This window comes from Anomaloglossus baeobatrachus, chromosome 1, assembly GCF_048569485.1.
Source record: "Anomaloglossus baeobatrachus isolate aAnoBae1 chromosome 1, aAnoBae1.hap1, whole genome shotgun sequence".
Lineage (NCBI taxonomy): Eukaryota > Metazoa > Chordata > Amphibia > Anura > Aromobatidae > Anomaloglossus > Anomaloglossus baeobatrachus.
Genome location: NC_134353.1, coordinates 124,543,854 through 124,564,385, shown reverse-complemented (window position 1 = coordinate 124,564,385; position 20,532 = coordinate 124,543,854). Strand labels below are relative to the sequence as shown.

Genomic DNA, 20,532 nt, shown 5'->3' with positions numbered 1-20,532 from the left:
TGTCGCTCCATTGGGAGACCCAGACAATTGGGACGTCCAAAAGCAGTCCCTGGGTGGGTAAATTAATACCTCGTAATAGAGCCGTAAAACGGCCCCTTCCTACAGGTGGGCAACCGCCGCCTGAAGGACTCGTCTACCTAGGCTGGCATCCGCCGAAGCATAGGTATGCACCTGATAGTGTTTCGTGAAAGTGTGCAGGCTCGACCAGGTCGCCGCCTGACACACCTGCTGAGCCGTAGCCTGGTGCCTCAAAGCCCAGGACGCGCCCACGGCTCTGGTAGAATGGGCCTTCAGCCCTGAGGGAACCGGAAGCCCAGCAGAACGGTAAGCTTCGAGAATTGGCTCCTTGATCCACCGAGCCAGGGTTGATTTGGAAGCCTGTGACCCTTTACGCTGGCCAGCGACAAGGACAAAGAGTGCATCCGAGCGGCGCAGGGGCGCCGTACGAGAAATGTAGAGTCTGAGTGCTCTCACCAGATCTAACAAGTGCAAATCCTTTTCACATTGGTGAACTGGATGAGGACAAAAAGAGGGTAAGGAGATATCCTGATTGAGATGAAAGGGGGATACCACCTTGGGGAGAAATTCCGGAACCGGACGCAAAACCACCTTGTCCTGGTGAAACACCAGGAAAGGGGCTTTGCACGACAATGCTGCTAGCTCAGACACTCTCCGAAGAGAGGTGACTGCTACTAGGAAAACCACTTTCTGCGAAAGGCGTGAGAGAGAAATATGCCTCATTGGCTCGAATGGTGGTTTCTGAAGAGCCATCAGCACCCTGTTCAGATCCCAGGGTTCTAACGGCCGCTTGTAAGGAGGAACGATGTGACAAACCCCCTGCAGGAACGTGCGTACCTGTGGAAGTCTGGCTAGGCGCTTCTGGAAAAACACAGAGAGCGCTGAGACCTGTCCCTTAAGGGAGCCGAGCGACAAACCCTTTTCCAGTCCAGATTGAAGGAAGGACAGAAAAGTGGGCAAGGCAAAAGGCCAGGGAGAAAAACCCTGAGCCGAGCACCATGACAGGAAAATTTTCCACGTCCTGTGGTAGATCTTGGCGGACGTTGGTTTCCTGGCCTGTCTCATAGTGGCAATGACCTCTTGAGATAATCCTGAAGACGCTAGGATCCAGGACTCAATGGCCACACAGTCAGGTTGAGGGCCGCAGAATTCAGATGGAAAAACGGCCCTTGAGACAGCAAGTCTAGTCGGTCTGGTAGTGCCCACGGTTGGCCGACCGTGAGATGCCACAGATCCGGGTACCACGACCTCCTCGGCCAGTCTGGAGCGACGAGGATGACGCGGCGGCAGTCGGCCCTGATCTTGCGTAACACTCTGGGCAACAGTGCCAGCGGAGGAAACACATAAGGGAGCTGAAACTGCGACCAATCCTGAACTAAGGCGTCTGCCGCCATAGCTCTGGGATCTTGAGACCGTGCCATGAACGTCGGTACCTTGTTGTTGTGCCGGGACGCCATGAGGTCGACGTCCGGCACCCCCCAGCGGCAACAGATCTCCTGAAACCAGGGCTGTGGAGTCGGAGTCGGAGTCGTGGAGTCGGAGTCGGAGTCGGAGCTCATTTTGGTGGAGTCGGAGTCGGTATAAAATGCACCGACTCCGACTCTTAAAATATATAATAAATTGGGGACAGGAGTGCAATGCAGAATGTGCTGAATATTTTACTAAATAATAACATTTAGTATAATGCTTATATTTAAGTGAAAAATTTATTGTAGTACAATGTGAACATCAGACATTTAATTGTTTTTATGATACAATAATCAAGATATTTGGATAGAACATAAAATATTTATTGGAATACAACTTTAGAACACAAAAAACTAATAAATTGTAAATATGTAATATATATATATATATATACACACAGTGTATATACACACACAAGATATATATGTAATCTACTGTATATTACATAGTGTATTACATATTTACAATTTATTACAGTTTTTTTGTGTTCTAAAGTTGTATTCCAATAAATATATTTTATGTTCTATCCAAATATCTTGATTATCTTATCATAAAAATTATTAAATGTCTGATGTTCACATACACATATTCATGTACTACAATAAATTTTTCACCTAACTAAGCAATATATGTAGGAGCCGGAGCCGGAGTCGGAGCCGGAGTCGGAGTCGGAGCCGGAGTCGGAGTCGGTGCAAGAGAATTTGAGGAGTCGGAGTCGGAGTCGAAGGTTTGGCTTACCGACTCCACAGCCCTGCCTGAAACACGTCCGGGTGAAGGGACCATTCCCCTGCGTCCATGCCCTGGCGACTGAGATAATCTGCTTCCCAGTTTTCCACGCCCGGGATGTGAACTGCAGAGATGGTGGAGGCCGTGGCTTCCACCCACATCAAGATCCGCCGGACTTCCTGGAAGGCTTGCCGACTGCGTGTGCCGCCTTGGTGGTTGATGTATGCCACCGCTGTGGAATTGTCCGACTGAATTCGGATCTGCTTGCCTTCCAGCCACTGCTGGAACGCTTTCAGGGCAAGGTACACTGCCCGTATTTCCAGAACATTGATCTGAAGTGAGGACTCTTGCCGGGTCCACGTACCCTGAGCCCTGTGGTGGAGAAAAACCGCTCCCCACCCTGACAGACTCGCGTCCGTCGTGACCACCTCCCAGGATGGGGGTAGGAAGGATTTCCCCTTCGATAATGAAGTGGGAAGAAGCCACCACCGAAGGGAAGCTTTGGTCGCCTGAGAGAGAGAGACGTTCCTGTCGAGGGACGTCGGCTTCCTGTCCCATTTGCGAAGGATGTCCCATTGAAGGACGCAGGTGAAACTGCGCGAAAGGGTGTCCCATTGAAGGACGCAGGTGAAACTGCGCGAAAGGGACTGCCTCCATTGCTGCCACCATCTTCCCCAGGAAGTGCATGAGGCGCCTCAAGGGGTGTGCCTGACCTTGAAGGAGAGATTGTACCCCCTTCTGTAGCGACCGCTGCTTGATCAGCGGAAGCTTCACTATCGCTGAGAGGGTATGAAACTCCATGCCAAGATATGTCAGCGATTGGGCCGGTGTCAGATTTGACTTTGGAAAATTGATGATCCACCCGAAACTCTGGAGAGTCTCCAGAGTAGCGTCGAGGCTGTGTTGGCATGCCTCTTGAGAGGGTGCCTTGATCAGGAGATCGTCCAAGTAAGGGATCACCGAGTGACCCTGAGAGTGGAGGACCGCTACTACAGTAGCCATAACCTTGGTGAAAACCCGTGGGGCTGTTGCCAGGCCGAACGGCAGTGCCACGAACTGCAGGTGTTCGTCTCCTATGGCGAAGCGCAAGAAGCGCTGGTGCTCTGGAGCAATCGGTACGTGGAGATAAGCATCTTTGATATCGATCGATGCAAGGAAATCTCCTTGGGACATTGAGGCGATGACGGAGCGGAGGGATTCCATCCGGAACCGCCTGGTCTTTACGTGTTTGTTGAGCAGTTTCAGGTCCAGGACAGGACGGAAAGACCCGTCCTTCTTTGGGACCACAAACAGGTTGGAGTAAAAACCGTGACCCTGTTGCTGAAGAGGAACAGGGACCACCACTCCTTCTGCCTTCAGAGTGCCCAGCGCCTGCAGAAGAGCCTCGGCTCGCTCGGGAGGCGGGGATGACCTGAAGAATCGAGTCGCGGGACGAGAGGTGAACTCTATCTTGTAACCGTGAGGCAGAATGTCTCTCACCTAGCGGTCTTTTACCCGTGGCAGCCAGGTGTCGCAAAAGCGGGAGAGCCTGCCACCGACCGAGGATGCAGATTGCGGAGGCCGAAAGTCATGAGGAAGCCGCTTTGGTAGCGGCACCTCCAGTGGTCTTTTTAGGACGTGACTTAGACCGCCATGAATCAGAGTTCCTTTGATCTTTCTGAGGCCTTTTGGACGAGGGGTATTGGTACCTGCCCGCGCCCCGAAAGGACCGAAACCTCGACTGCCCCCTCCTCTGTTGGGGTATGTTCGGTTTGGGCTGGGGTAAGGATGTATCCTTTCCCTTGGATTGTTTGATGATTTCATCCAAACGCTCGCCAAACAATCGGTCGCCAGAAATGGGCAAACTAGTTAAGCGCTTTTTGGAAGCAGAATCTGCCTTCCATTCCCGTAGCCACAAGGCCCTGCGGAGTACCACCGAATTGGCGGATGCAACCGCCGTACGGCTCGCAGAGTCCAGGACAGCATTAATAGCGTAAGACGCCATTGCCGACGTCTGAGCGGTTATGGACGCCACCTGCGGTGCGGAAGTGCGTGTGGCTGCGTCGATTTGCGCTTGACCTGCTGATATAGCTTGTAGCGCCCATACGGCTGCGAATGCTGGGGCAAAAGAAGCGCAGATAGCTTCATAGATGGATTTCAACCAGAGCTCCATCTGCCTGTCAGTGGCATCTTTGAGTGAAGCCCCATCTTCCACTGCAAGTATGGATCTAGCCGCCAGTCTGGAGATTGGAGGATCCACCTTGGGACACTGAGTCCAACCTTTGACCACGTCAGGGGGAAAGGGATAACGTGTATCCTTAAGGCGCTTAGAAAAACGCTTATCTGGACAATCATGGTGATTCTGGACTGCCTCTCTGAAATCAGAGTGGTCCAGAAACATACTCGGTGTACGCTTGGGAAACCTGAAACGGAATTTCTCCTGCTGAGAAGCTGACTCCTCCACCGGAGGAGCTGAGGGAGAAATATCCAACATTCGATTGATGGACGCAATAAGATCGTTCACTATGGCGTCCCCGTCTGGAGTATTTAGATTGAGAGCGGCCTCAGGATCAGAATCCTGATCAACTGTCTCCGCTTCATCAACCAGAGATTCCCCCCGCTGAGACCCTGAACAATATGATGTCGAGGGAAATTCTAAGCGAGCCCGCTTAGTCGGTCTGGGGCTGGGGTCTAAGTCAGAACCCTCAGCCTGGGATGTATGAGATACCCCTGGAGGACATTGTTGGTCCAACTGAGGGGGGCCAGGGAACAATGATTCAACAGAGTCCCTGTGCTGAGATACCGGTCTGGACTGCAAGGCTTCTAGTATCTTAGCCATAGTTTCAGAGAGTTTATCCGTAAAGACTGCAAACTCCGTCCCTGTCACCTGGAGAGTGTCAGCAGATGGCTCCCCCTGGGCCCCTCTTAGCAGAGGCTCCGGCTGAGCAAGTGCAGTAGGGGCCGAGCAGTGCACACAATGAGGGTCAGTGGAACCTGCCGGTAGCGGCGTCGTACATGCGGCGCAGGCAGCATAGTAAGCCTGTGTTTTGGCACCCCTGCCTTTTGTGGGCGCCATGCTATTGTCTTCCCTGAGCAACACAATAGGGTATATAGCCAGAAAACAACTGTGCACTATACAGTGTAAAGTATATACCATAAACATATAATTACACTTCTGCACAATGGGGCTAGCACCACAGGTGCTGCTTACCACCCGCTTAAAGCGGTTGTGAGGCCACTAGAATCCCTGCCTGGGTCTCCCAGAATTTGTCCCCCTCTGCAGCGTCCGAGGAGCTGACAGGAATGGCTGCCGGCGTCCTGAGGAGAGGAGGGAGCCGTGGGCGTGACCCAGAAAGTGCGGGAACTGGTGCCCCACAGTGCACAGTGAGGGGGTGGAGTATGCAAAGCATTCTCCAGCCCTCATTGCTGCTCGTCTGTACAGCGTCCCGCCCTTCCCCTGCTTGTCAGGGCTGTGGGCGGGAGGAAGAAAGACTAGGCCGCAAAAGCCGGAGACTCGAGTAATAAGCGCGGCCGCCGTAAAAGCGCGGCCGCGCGGAAGTCCCCGGCGCACTACAAGTCCCAGCCGCGCCTCAGTGTTAAACATGGCGGCGGCGGTCAGCGCGGTAGTCCCCCTACATAAACACACTCAGCGACGCTGAGTGTGTAATGGCACATTTAACCCGGTCAGCGCCGCGGTCCCCGGTGCACTAGCACACCCAGCAATGCTGGAGTGTTGCTGTGCTCGGTCCCCACGGGGACACAGAGTACCTTTAAGTAGCAGGGCCATGTCCCTGAACGATACCCGGCTCCTATCCAGCAGGCTCCCAGGAGTTGTGGATGAAGCACGGTCTCAGTGCCTGGAGACCGATAGGATCCCACTTCACCCAGAGCCCTAAGGGGGATGGGGAAGGAAAACAGCATGTGGGCTCCAGCCTCCGTACCCGCAATGGATACCTCAACCTTAACAACACCGCCGACAAGAGTGGGGTGAGAAGGGAGCATGCTGGGGGCCCTATATGGGCCCACTTTTCTTCCATCCGACATAGTCAGCAGCTGCTGCTGACCCATCTATGGAGCTGTGCGTGTATGTCTGCCTCCTTCGCACAAAGCATAAAAACTGAGGAGCCCGTGGGAGCACGGGGGGTGTATAGGCAGAAGGGGAGGGGCTTTACACTTTTAGTGTAATACTTTGTGCGGCCTCCGGAGGCATAGCCTATACACCCAATTGTCTGGGTCTCCCAATGGAGCGACAAAGAAAATTAAATTTAACTTTAACTTTGTTCGTGGGAAAACCCCCTTAATTGAGTAAAATAAAGTCTTAGTTAATTAAATGAGTAGCTTCCATAAGATTAGGAAGTGCCCCCACATATTAGAATTCAGTTGCCTTTTCAATTGTCTTCGCTTGTATCAGTGACCAATATTGTTCATTTCAGTTTGGGCATCACCAAAGTTAATGAAAAGTGTAGCCACTTAAAGTGCGCTGACCTGCATACACTACAATACCCACAACAGCCTCTGTATTGCGCACAATGCATCCTCTCAGAAGCAAGTTTTGTTTACTCAGGCCAATCTTTTGCTTGTCTTGATGCGATCTAAGTTAAGAAAAAAAGGAAATATATCAGAACATATCTATACAGTGTGTCCACCCATATCCCGTCCACCGCCATTAACTTGAGAACGGCGGCAGCTATAGGCATAGAAGTGGTGTCTAGGTATAGCAAAGTAGCCATGCGCTTCACAATGAAACCACCTATAGCACCACCTGGTGGAGAACAATAGAGTTAGCATTTTTATCTTGAAAACAGAACGAGATAAAGAAAAAAAGTGAATTAAAAAATTGTAGGGCATTATCAATTCAATACGAATTGACACCTTGCATACAGAAATGCTATGATCTAAAACCCATGACCCCCCAAAACATTGAATGTTGGTCACGCATACGGCACTCATTTAACTTTGATGCCCAAAGTGGCCACCGTTAGCTGCAATACACCTCTGGCCAGCATACTGTATCTTGCTGCACGTTGTGCAATATGGCAAGTGACACGTTTGCACAAGCATCTGTGATACGTCGTCGTAGGTACTACAATGTTGGTGGAGGGGTCGCATACACCTGCTGTTTGATGAGACCTCACAGAAAGAAGTCCAATGGGGTCAGGTTAGGTGAGCGTGGAGGCCACTCTACGCAGCCACCATACCCAATGACTTGTAGGAAGGTCTCCATGAGGTATCGCTTCACGTCCACAGCCTTGTGAGTTTTACACGTTCTAATCATAGCATTTCTGTATGCAAGGTGTCGATTCGTATTGAATTGATGATGCCCTACAACTTTGTAATTCACATTTTTTCTCTATCTTGTTCCGTTTGAGATAAAAATGCTAACTCCGTTGTTTTCCACCAGGTGGAGCTATAGGTGATTTCATTGCATAGCGCATGGCTACTTTACTATACCTAGACACCACTTCTATGCCTATAGCTGCCACTGTTATCAAGTTAATGGCGGTGGACAGGATATGGGTGGACACACTGTATAGAGAGACAGAGAGAGAGACAGAGATATGCGTCAATGTATTTAAAGCGCTATGTAAATGAATAATTATTATTAATATATGAGATATCTATCTATCCAGCTCTGGCAAAAGTTAAGAGACCACTGCAAAATTTTCAGTTTTTCTGATTTTTCTCTTTATAGGTATATTTGAGTAAAATGTAAATTGCTCTTTTATTCTATAAACTACTGACAACGTCTCCGAATTTCCAAGCAATAAATTTTGTATTTATTTTCTGAAAATGAGAAAAGGTCAAAATAACAGAACGCATTGCTTTCAGACCTCAAATAATGCAAAGAAAACAATTTAATAATCATTTCGAAACAACAATACTAATAATGTTTTACCTCAGGAGGAGTTCAGAAATCAATATTTTGTGGAATAACCATGATTTTTAATCACAGCTTTCATGCGTCTTGGCATGCTTTCCACCAGTCTTTTACACTGCTTTTGGGTGCCTTATGCCACTCCTGGTGCAAAAATGTAAGCGATTCTTCTTTGTTTGAGGGCTTGTGACTATCCATCTTCCTCTTGATTACATTCCAGAGGTTTTCAATGAGGTTCAGGTCTGGAAATTGGGCTGGCCATGACAGGGTTTTGATGTGGTGGTCCTTCATCTACAAATTGATTGACCTAGCTGTGTGGCATGGCGCATTGTCCTGCTGGAAAAACCAGAGTTGGGGAACATTGCCTGAGCAGAAGGAAGCAACCATTTTTCCAGGGTAACCTTGTATGTGGCTTGATTCATACGTCCTTTGCAAAGTTTAATCTGCCCAATTCCAGCCTTGCTGAAAAATCCCCAGATCATCACCGATCCTCTACCAAATTTCACAGTGGGTTCAAGACACTGTGGCTTGTACGCTTCTCCGGGTCCCGTTTTACCATTAGACGACCAGGTACTGGGCAAAGCTGAAAATTAAACTCATCAGAGAAGATTATTTTACTCCAGTCCTCTATGGTCCAATTCTTATGGTCTTTGGCAAATTTCAGCCTGGCTCTCCTTTGCTTCTCATTGATGAAAGGCTTTTTTTCTAGCTTTACATGACTTGAGCCCTACCTCTAGGAACCTGTTACAAACTGTTCTTGCCATTCACTCCACCCAAGCTGCTATTTCTTTTGCAGGTCACTTGATGTCATCCTGCGGTTGCTGAGTGACATTCGAATAAGATGTCGGTCATCTCGGTCAGTGGAGAGTCGCTTTCACCCTCTGCCGATCTGTACTCCGGTTGGAATGCAACTGACACTGGAATGGAATGGCTGTCAGACATGTAGAGAAGCTGACTTTTATAAAACTGTGCAGTGGGCTCCTAATTTTTGCCAGAGCTGTGTGTGAGATATATAGATATATATATATATATATATATATATATATATATATATATATATATATATATATATATATATATATATATGTTAAAAAACTTACACTGTACAGGACAAATTCTCCAATAGGATATCATGTTCTATGCCACACAGTAAAACAAAGATACGGTGTATTTTAAAAGGACACAATGTTGACTGTGCAAATTGCACAAATATTTAGTTTTTACCTAAAAGATAATAAATTGGTTACTTATCTGGCTGGAATATGGGGCTACTTACAGAAATCCCTTGAACCTTCCCAGGTCACTATTTGGAGCTTCACATTGTATTTTGCTAGAAAACATTTCAGGATCTAACTCGGAGTCCTAGAAAGTGAAGAAAAAAAATAAGTGTCATAATTTTAACAGATTTGTATAAACTGTAATATGCAAGTAGAATAAAGTTACACTGCGTATTACTTAGTATCGTCATGAATCTACTATTTACTTACATATGGTATTGCTTTTCTGGAGATCAGAGGCCTTAACCCCTTGGAAACAGCTATTTTTTTGCTTTAGTTTTTCCCTTCTTGGCTTTTATAAAATCATATCTTATTCTTTGATCTTCATGGCTGCATGAGGGATTGTTTTGTTGTGTTCAGGACAAGGCATAGTTTCAAATGACATCAACATTTGTACTTTTTTCAAAATGTACTCAGAGTGTACCATTCATATTCCATATAATGTAATGAAAAATTAGACAACAGAAAGAGTGGGATGGAATTGAAGACAACATGAAATTACTGCAGATGTCCAGTGATCAGGCTGCCGATATGACAGGATAATTATATAACTTAGGCCTCAAACATGAAAAATGGTACCGGGGCCGGCAGGGTTTCGCGTCGGGGCCGGCAGGGTTTCGCGTCGGGGCCGGCAGGGTTTCGCGTCGGGGCCGGCAGGGTTTCGCGTCGGGGCCGGCAGGGTTTCGCGTCGGGGCCGGCAGGGTTTCGCGTCGGGGCCGGCAGGGTTTCGCGTCGGGGCCGGCAGGGTTTCGCGTCGGGGCCGGCAGGGTTTCGAGTCGGGGCCGGCAGGGTTTCGAGTCGGGGCCGGCAGGGTTTCGAGTCGGGGCCGGCAGGGTTTCGAGTCGGGGCCGGCAGGGTTTCGAGTCGGGGCCGGCAGGGTTTCGAGTCGGGGCCGGCAGGGTTTCGAGTCGGGGCCGGCAGGGTTTCGAGTCGGGGCCGGCAGGGTTTCGAGTCGGGGCCGGCAGGGTTTCGAGTCGGGGCCGGCAGGGTTTCGAGTCGGGGCCGGCAGGGTTTCGAGTCGGGGCCGGCAGGGTTTCGAGTCGGGGCCGGCAGGGTTTCGAGTCGGGGCCGGCAGGGTTTCGAGTCGGGGCCGGCAGGGTTTCGAGTCGGGGCCGGCAGGGTTTCGAGTCGGGGCCGGCAGGGTTTCGCGTCGGGGCCGGCAGGGTTTCGCGTCGGGGCCGGCAGGGTTTCGCATCGGGGCCGGCAGGATTTCGCATCGGGGCCGGCAGGATTTCGCATCGGGGCCGGCAGGATTTCGCATCGGGGCCGGCAGGATTTCGCATCGGTGTCAGTGTGTCCATTTTACAATCAGTGATTTTCACAAACAGATAAATAATGACAAGGCTTCTCCTATCTTATAAATGTACGTATATGACCTTGCAGCCTGTTTTTCACAAATCCTTAGAGTTTTTGGCCTAGTCACCCAGGATGCCGAATAAAAACAACCAGACATGTGAACAGCCCCATAGATAATGGGTACGTGTGAAAAATTAGATACCACATGTATGTGCATCATGGATGTCTGAATGAGGCCTTAGGAAGCAGGTTGCCATGATGGATCGGAGGGTGTATGTAAATTATTGGTACTCCCTGGACCACCACCAAAAAAAAAAGGAGGAAACATGTTGGGACAGACTAGCAGCAACCCTGAAGATATTTTATAAACTGAGCTCTATGTGAAAATAAAACACCATAAAACTAATAAGGGAACGGGAGTTCCGGCGCAGCCCAGTCTGATGATAGTGGCCGAGATTGGGTACTGCACATCCGCCTCCTATTGATTAGAATGGAAGGCGGATGTGCAGTAACCCAGCCGTGGTCACTATCAGTTGACGGGGCAGCTCTAGACCTGAGCATTACCAGCCGCCTGCTACAGCCGGCGGCACTGGAAACAGCTAATTGGCGAGAATGCTCGGTGTCGGACCCTGGCTGATTATACATTGAAGACCAATCCTAAGGGTAGGCCATTAATGTTTAAGCAGTGGTCAACCTCTAACACTGCAGGTTTGTTTGTTTTTTGTAAACATTGTAGCATGAAGACCTTTTATTCTTCCAAACGAAATGATAGCACAAAAGACAATCACATTACATTGAGGATTACACAAAATACTCACAGATCAATTATACTTGGGCAGCAATAAAGGACAAAATATGATAAAACATGACTTTTTTTTGTTATTTTATCAAAAAATACCAACACATATTCAAAAAAGTGCATAAGTGATAAAGTGCTATAAGGCTACATGTGCACGCTGCATCTTTTTGTGTTCACAAACTGCAGCCAAAACTGCACCTTGTCAGAGAGCCGGGAAATGTTACAAAAAACGCTTGTAATTGTAGGTGCGTTTTTGTGACAAATGTTGACAAAAACGCAGGAAGAGTGAACATGCTGCATTTTTTTTGTCACAAACTTTTGACAAATAAAACGCTGATAAATAAACTGCAATGTGCGCACAGCAAATCTGACTTCTCATAGACTTTGCTGGGAAGTCAAATGTCAGAAAGTTCTGACAAAACTGCAGCCAAAAACGCAGCAAAAACGCAGCAAAATACGCAGCGTGCGCATGTAGCCTAACGCAAGTGTATAAACACATCTCCCATCCACTGGTCATGAACTAACAAATATTCACTTGGCTATCCCTGATATACGTGCGTATCAGTCCAAATACACTGCAATCTGCATCAAGGCCCTATATCCAAGTCATCAAATCACCACTATAAAAAAAACTGTGGACAGTCCTAGAAATTCCTGCAACAGCATAAACACATTTTTACACATTGAACTCCAGGGATATTCACAATGTTGCAGGGTTCATCATGTTTGACATGTCACAGGGTTAGATGGTTAATGCCACACATCTCAAATAGTCCTTCTGGATCTATTGTGAGTACCTTATTTATCACAGTGGGGTAATAATTAAAAAAAAACCAACTTAATAAAAATATACCGTATTTTTCGGACTATAAGACGCACTTTTCCCCCCCCAAATGTTGGGGGAAAAGTGGGGGGTGCTTCTAATGGTCTGAATATAGGGCTGCGGCCGGGAATGAGGGTGCTGCGGTGGAGCAGGTCATTGGCGGCACGAGCAGGCTGCAGCAGCGCCTACCATGACCACGTGGACCCGCTCATTTCATATGAACGTCCATCATCCCGCCCATCATCTCTCAGCGCTGAAGCCAGTGCTGACAGGTGGGCGGAATGATGGGTGGGGGGGTGCGCGCATAGTAAACAGCCTGCCGTGATCACCCCTGGCAACTGCAGCCTGGAGTGCAATGCTGCAGGTTAGTGACCGGTGACGGCTCCACACAGATCAGCGGCGCTGCTGCCGCCACAGACAAGGGGAGGAGCAATGCTGCATGGAGCGAGGAAAGGTGTGTATAAACGTTTATTTTTTTTGAGTGATACAGGATACATGCCATATACCAGGATGGGAATATATACCAGGATGGCAGTATATATATCAGGATGGGGGCATATAGCAGGATGGCAGTATATAGCAGGATAAGGGCATATACAAGGCAGGAGGATCATTACCAGGATGGGGTAACTTAGCAGAGAATTTGGGGACATTACCCCCACAGCAGTGTCGGCAGCAGATCCTCGCCCCATAACATTCTTTGCTTAACAATATATAATATATATATATATATATATATATATATATATATATATATATATATATATATATATATATATATATATATATATATATATATATATATATATATATATATCTCCAAAGGAGAAAGAAAGTCGCACTCCAGATGATCACCATATCACTCCGTCTTTATTGCAGGGGAAACATGAAGGTACAAGCGGTGGGGAGGGTGAGATAAGCCATACAACGCCGGACAATGGCGTGCCGTTTCGCTAGAACTTAGCTGGACCCGTGGAAGCAACCACTCCAACAACCACCAATCCAGGGTTCTAATGGTGCATTGTGTTTGCTAACTGTGTTAGAAGGCTAATGGATGTTTAGAAATCCTTTGTGCAGATATGTTCGCACAGCTGAAAATTGTTTTGCTGATTGGAGAAGCTATAAAACTGACCTTCCTTTGAGCTAGTTGAGAGACTGGAGCATTACATTTGTTATAGTGTATTTAGACTGATACGCATGTATATCAGGGATATCCAAGTCAATATTTGATAGTTCATGACCGGTGGACGGGAGAGGAGTGTGGATACACTTGTATTATAGCACTTTATCACTTATGCACTTGCATACGTGTTAGTATTTTTAGATAAAACATTAAAAGTTATGTTTTATCATTTTTTTTAATCTATTGCTGCCCAAGTATTCCAAACGAAATGAGCTAAATAAAAATACGGAGAAGGCCAACATGTCCATTGGAAAAGTATCTTTTGTACACTGCACATTTAGAATTTACAACTTACTATGATGGATCCTTTTGCCATCTGTCTCTGTTTTAAGTTACTTTCACCATCAAGGCTGGAGGTTTCAATGTGACAAATTCCATCAGGGTCAGAGGAATGCAGCAGCACCATATCAGCCGGGATGATCTCGTCACACTGGAGCTTAATGAAATTTCCAACTTGAACATCTTTCCAGTAACATTCAACATATTTTTTTTCCTTCCTAAATGTAATAAAAATAAAATAAAAAAAAAAAAAAGAAAAACAATAGTCCTTTATACCCACTCAGAGGAATCCTCAGGAATATATACATTGTACATAGTAATGTGTACAGAATGCAAACATCAGGTCCTTAGTGCAATAGTGAACAGTTTGGCTGCCCCAGTGCACGCATTAGATTGCTGTCAGGACAAGTAGGGGCATATGTGGTGCCCCTGAGGCTTCAGTCGCCACAGAGTATTGCACCCAACATTGGGTGTAATGCTAAATCCGGTTCCTGAGGAGGTCAGTCACACTCAAATATACACCAGGTTGCCCTGTTCCCACTGGGGACTTGGCTAGGGTAGGGTAATAAAGGGGTCGCCGACAGAGGTATTTATAGGATGCCCTCAACAGGGGCCCCAGTACCACTAGCTTAGGACCTGGGAGGGCGGAGGTGCAGCCAGTAGGGGGAAGTCAGGAGCCAACACAACAGTTAGAGAGTTCTCCAGCAGGAGAGCAGCGGAGCAGTAATTAACCCGATGTGTACTGTGGCTACGTGTGGAGAGAGCAGGGAGCCGGCACTGGCAGCGTGAGAGCGGGGACGCTGGTAACGAAGGTAAATATCGGGTAACCAAGGTAAGGGCTTCTTGGTTACCCAATGTTTACGGTGGTTACAAGCCTCCGCAGAAGCCGGCTCCTGCTGCCTGCACATTTAGTTGTTGCTCTGTCGCTGTCACACACAGCGATCTGTGCTTCACAGCGGGAGAGCAACAACTAAAAAATGGCCCAGGATATTCAGCAACAAGAAGAAGACGACCCTGGCGGACCCATCTAGACAGAAGAAGACCCTGGCGGACCTATCTAGACAGAAGAAGACCCTGGCGGACCTATCTAGACAGAAGACGACCCTGGCGGACCTATCTAGACAGAAGACGACCCTGGCAGACCTATCTAGACAGAAGAAGACCCTGGCAGACCTATCTAGACAGAAGAAGACCCTGGCAGACCTATCTAGACAGAAGAAGACCCTGGCGGACCTATCTAGACAGAAGACGACCCTGGCGGACCTATCTAGACAGAAGAAGACCCTGGCGGACCTATCTAGACAGAAGAAGACCCTGGCGGACCTATCTAGACAGAGAAGACCCTGGCGGACCTATCTAGACAGAAGAAGACCCTGGCGGACCTATCTAGACCGAGAAGACCTTGGCGGACCTATCTAGGCAGAGAAGACACTGGTGGACCCATCTAGGCAGAGAAGACACTGGCAGACCTATCTAGGTAGAGAAGACCCTGGTGGACCTATCTAGGCTTGTACAAGATTGATCTTCCTACAGAACAAGATCGATCTTCCTACAGAGTGTTCATCCATCAAGTTGTCATGGCTCGAGATCAAGCTGGAGGCTGCTAAAAGAAGAGTGGTCTACAGCCCAATGAAATAGAGTGGAAGTTGAGCTTGTGAATTACTGCTCCATTCTTTTGATCAGTGCAGATTCCAGGGTAAGAACACCGACCAATCAGAAGGCTAGAAACAGAGAACCCCTTTACTATATTCGTCAAAATACCCCAAATTTGCCCAGCAGAACAATTACCAGATATACAGGGTGTATACAGGTATGCTGGGCACTGATCAGTCACAATCAAACAAGATAGAGGTACATGTTCACATGGCACAGAGTAGAGAAAACAGTGTTGTATAGTTCTACCATATGTATACGAGCAGCAGACCTCATGCTTACCTACAATACACCCGAGTCAGTATATGGTTGATGACCTTGTCCAGCTTGTGTTTCCGGTAGTCTTCCAAACCGTCTTTAATAGCAATGATGGTCAATACAACGACGAGGGGGATCATGGTGATCTCCTTCTGGAAAGCCTCCACCACAGGAACCCAGTTTAAGAACACCAGGAAGAGAAAGTATAAGTTGGCGGCCCTGAATAGACAAAAATTGTAGAACAGAAAACAATATTGAATCAATATTGAAATCAAATTCAAGCATTTGGCTCTTTTTTAAAATGGATAAAATCAACAGTCTTGGTGCTCGTCCCCAATAGGCATATAAAACAAAAAATTATGTAGGGCAGTGCACTGTGTGACTCAGTCTGCATCACTACGGTCAATGGCTGCGTTATTACATATATCAGAATTTTGCGGGAAGTCAGACACAAGCCCCAACACAGCCACTGAATGCAAGGTAAAACGTAATGCACATTGTCTTACTAGTATAAAAAGACAAAAGGTGCACAAAAAGTCTGAACGTGACATGGTTTACCAACCCATTATTTCTGTTTAGTCCGTTAACACCACAGCCTGTAAGGAATCTGTCATCCAAAATCAGGTTTGTGTGGTACATTCATTTTGGGAATATTTCTGCCCCATATCATAATCTGTATTAAAGGGAATCTGTCACCAGGTTTTTTCTCCCTCATCTGAAAGCAGCATAATGTAGGCAAAGAGACCCTGATTCCATTGATGTGTCACCTAATTTACTGGGTGCAGCTGTTCTGACAAAATTCAGGTTTCAGATTTAGCCCTCTAGAGGAGCTGAGAAAGCTGTGCCCACCCACACAAGGCTCTCTCAATACAAAGTACAATATCTATTGACCATGAGCTGTTAATCACACAAGGGGACAGCGTTGGACCAGTGCCCACTAGTCACAGCCAACGCTGAATTCTCCGAATTACATAGCAAAAACCTGCTGACAGATTCCATTTAAAAATATTTTTTTTTCCTTTTTTTTGTAAAACATTGAGCAAAGCATCTGAGACACTAGTCATCACATTACCATTAGTATGCAAAATGAGCGGTCAAGTGACAACTACTCAAATAGGCAAGTGGAGCCAACAATTTGCTTCCTAAGGGGTGTAAAGCCCGTTTAATGATCACTATGATGGCCTTATTTTATCACTACGGTGTGGTATTATGTAGTCATAGCACGGAGGTATTAATCAATCTTGTATGGCGATATTATTGGTATATATCCCGATTTCCTCCAACATCAGACACGTTAATATTTCCTAAAGAGAACCCAAGTGGATATGGGAAGGACAGAAAGAGGTCAACGCAGCCGTACACCCTACATAGCCATATGACGAATGCTCAATACACCTACAACTCAATTGACCACCAGCATGAACGTGTTCTTCATGAGGGAAGGTCGACCAAAAGGTGTAGAGAACAACAGAAATGTTTACAAGTCGCAAATGCATTAACAAGCACAAACTTTTACATTTCCAGATTGACGGGTTTAATTATTTTATGCAGTGTATAAATTTGATTTTTAAATCTGTCCCAATGTTAAAACATTTTAAAAATACTTAAAAATATTTAATAAGGCACCATAATAAATAAAATAAATGTAGTAGGTTTGGCCCTGCAATGCTTGAGCCATAAGCCTGATGTACCAAGACACCCTTAATTTTCCATCGGCCAAAATTATATTTGGGATCTATTTAACAGGCGTATATCTAGAAAGTACTTTTTGGGGCTGTGAACAGTTCTTGCTATTTAGCACTTAAAGGGGTTTTCCCCACGAAGAAGGCACATTTTAAAGTTGATTTTATTCAATAGATCTCAGAATAATAATTTCTACAATTGGATAGATATATATATATATATATATATATACATATATATACATATACATATATATACAGTTAGGTCCAGAAGTATTTGGACAGTGACACAATTTTCGCGAATTGGGCTCTGCATGCCACCATATTGGATTTGAAATGAAACCTCTACAACAGAATTCAAGTGCAGATTGTAACGTTTAATTTGAAGGTTTGAACAAAAATATCTGATAGAAATTGTAGGAATTGTACACATTTCTTTACAAACACTCCACATTTTAGGAGGTCAAAAGTAATTGGGCAAATAAACCAAACCCAAACAAAATATTTTTATTTTCAATATTTTGTTGCGAATCCTTTGGAGGCAATCACTGCCTTAAGTCTGGAACCCATGGACATCACCAAACGCTGGGTTTCCTCCTTCTTAATGCTTTGCCAGGCCTTTACAGCCGCAGCCTTCAGGTCTTGCTTGTTTGTGGGTCTTTCCGTCTTAAGTCTGGATTTAAGCAAGTGAAATGCATGCTCAATTGGGTTAAGATCTGGTGATTGACTTGGCCATTGCAGAATGTTCCACTTTTTTGCACTCATGAACTCCTGGGTAGCTTTGGCTGTATGCTTGGGGTCATTGTCCATCTGTACTATGAAGCGCCATCCGATCAACTTTGCGGCATTTGGCTGAATCTGGGCTGAAAGTATATCCCGGTACACTTCAGAATTCATCCGGCTACTCTTGTCTGCTGTTATGTCATCAATAAACACAAGTGACCCAGTGCCATTGAAAGCCATGCATGCCCATGCCATCACGTTGCCTCCACCATGTTTTACAGAGGATGTGGTGTGCCTTGGATCATGTGCCGTTCCCTTTCTTCTCCAAACTTTTTTCTTCCCATCATTCTGGTACAGGTTGATCTTTGTCTCATCTGTCCATAGAATACTTTTCCAGAACTGAGCTGGCTTCATGAGGTGTTTTCAAGCAAATTTAACTCTGGCCTGTCTATTTTTGGAATTGATGAATGGTTTGCATCTAGATGTGAACCCTTTGTATTTACTTTCATGGAGTCTTCTCTTTACTGTTGACTTAGAGACAGATACAACTACTTCACTGAGAGTGTTCTGGACTTCAGTTGATGTTGTGAACGGGTTCTTCTTCACCAAAGAAAGTATGCGGCGATCATCCACCACTGTTGTCATCCGTGGACGCCCAGGCCTTTTTGAGTTCCCAAGCTCACCAGTCAATTCCTTTTTTCTCAGAATGTACCCGACTGTTGATTTTGCTACTCCAAGCATGTCTGCTATCTCTCTGATGGATTTTTTATTTTTTTTCAGCCTCAGGATGTTCTGCTTCGCCTTAATTGAGAGTTCCTTAGACCGCATATTGTCTGGTCACAGCAACAGCTTCCAAATGCAAAACCACACACCTGCAATCAACCCCAGACCTTTTAACTACTTCATTGATTACAGGTTAACGAGGGAGACGCCTTCAGAGTTAATTGCAGCCCTTAGAGTCCCTAGTCCAATTACATTTGGTCCCTTGAAAAAGAGGAGGCTATGCATTACAGAGCTATGATTCCTAAACCCTTTCTCCGATTTGGATGTGAAAACTCTCATATTGCAGCTGGGAGTGTGCACTTTCAGCCCACATTATATATATAATTGTATTTCTGAACATGTTTTTGTAAACAGCTAAAATAACAAAACTTGTGTCACTGTCCAAATATTTCTGGACCTAACTGTGTATATATATATATATAAAAATATATATATATATAAAAATATATATATATAAAAATATATATATATAAAAATATATATATATAAAAATATATATATATAAAAATATATATATATAAAAAAATATATATATATAAAAAAAAAAATATATATATATATATATAAAAAAAAAAATTATATATATATATATATATATATATATATAAAAAAAAAATTATATATATATATATATATATATATATATATATATATATAAAAAAAAAAAAATTATATATATATATATATATATATATATATATATATATATATATATATTTTTATATATATATATATATATATATATATATATATATATATATATATATATATATATATATATATATATATATATATATATATATATATATATATATATATATATATATATATATATATAAAAATTACCTTCTCACCCCTTGTGGGTGGTTATTTGTCCCTCCTCACTCTCGGGTCCTCTACCAGAGGCCTGGGAGTTTGAGGGTTCTGCGCAGGATCTTAGTTGTTCCCAGCACTGCTCTATTCTGGACAGAGAGCTCAGATGTTGCTCCTGGAATCTGTTGCAGCCATTTTTCCAACTTAGGAGCACTTGGAGCAGTGACCCCCATCACCACTGGAATCACTGTTACCTTCACCTTCCACATCTTCTCCAGTTGTTCTTTAAGGCCCTGGTATTTATCCAGCTTCTCATATTCCTTCTTTCTGATGTTACTGTTATAAGGCACTGCCACATCTATTATCGTTGCTGTCTTCTGACCCTTGTCTACATTCACGATATCTGTCTGGTTAGCTACCACTTGCTTATCTGTCTGGATCTTGAAGTCCCATAGGATTTTAGCCCTTTCATTCTCCACCACTTTTTCTGGGGTCTCCCACCTGGACGTAGGGGGACTTAGCCCATACACTGTACAGATATTCCTGTATATATATAATTGCCTTATTCTGTCTGTCTGCCTGCCTGTCTTGCTCTCCAAAATGACGTCATTACAGTGACAACAGTTACCACACCGCACGTGCTAAAGAGCCTGCAACCAAAGGCTCAGCTAACTTAACAGCCCGAACTACGGCCCGACAGGACGACACTCGACACTTTTCCCCACACCCACACGGAGCCCCGACTCCCCGGTGAGTGCTGCATCCCCAGGAGCCCACACCGGCAGCCCAGCCGACACATACCCACCGCTCGCCTCCGCCCCCGGCACACATTACCCTACTCAGCTCCACCCCCCCACACTCCGCCCTCCGCATGTATACACTGAACACACACAAATAG

General features: G+C 45.7%; 1 protein-coding gene across 2 annotated transcripts in view; it reads right to left on the bottom strand.

Moving 5' to 3' along the window:
• ATP10D (ATPase phospholipid transporting 10D (putative)) overlaps nt 1-20,532 on the bottom strand; it is a 187,627-nt gene that overhangs the window by 83,430 nt on the left and 83,665 nt on the right. For both annotated transcript variants that reach the window (XM_075347014.1, XM_075347013.1), the window contains 4 exons: nt 15,658-15,852; nt 13,739-13,940; nt 9,342-9,427; nt 6,676-6,782 (listed from right to left, as the gene is read on the bottom strand). In XM_075347014.1, coding sequence (XP_075203129.1) covers nt 6,676-6,782; nt 9,342-9,427; nt 13,739-13,940; nt 15,658-15,852 — 590 coding nt within the window. The remainder of the gene's footprint in view (nt 1-6,675; nt 6,783-9,341; nt 9,428-13,738; nt 13,941-15,657; nt 15,853-20,532) is intronic.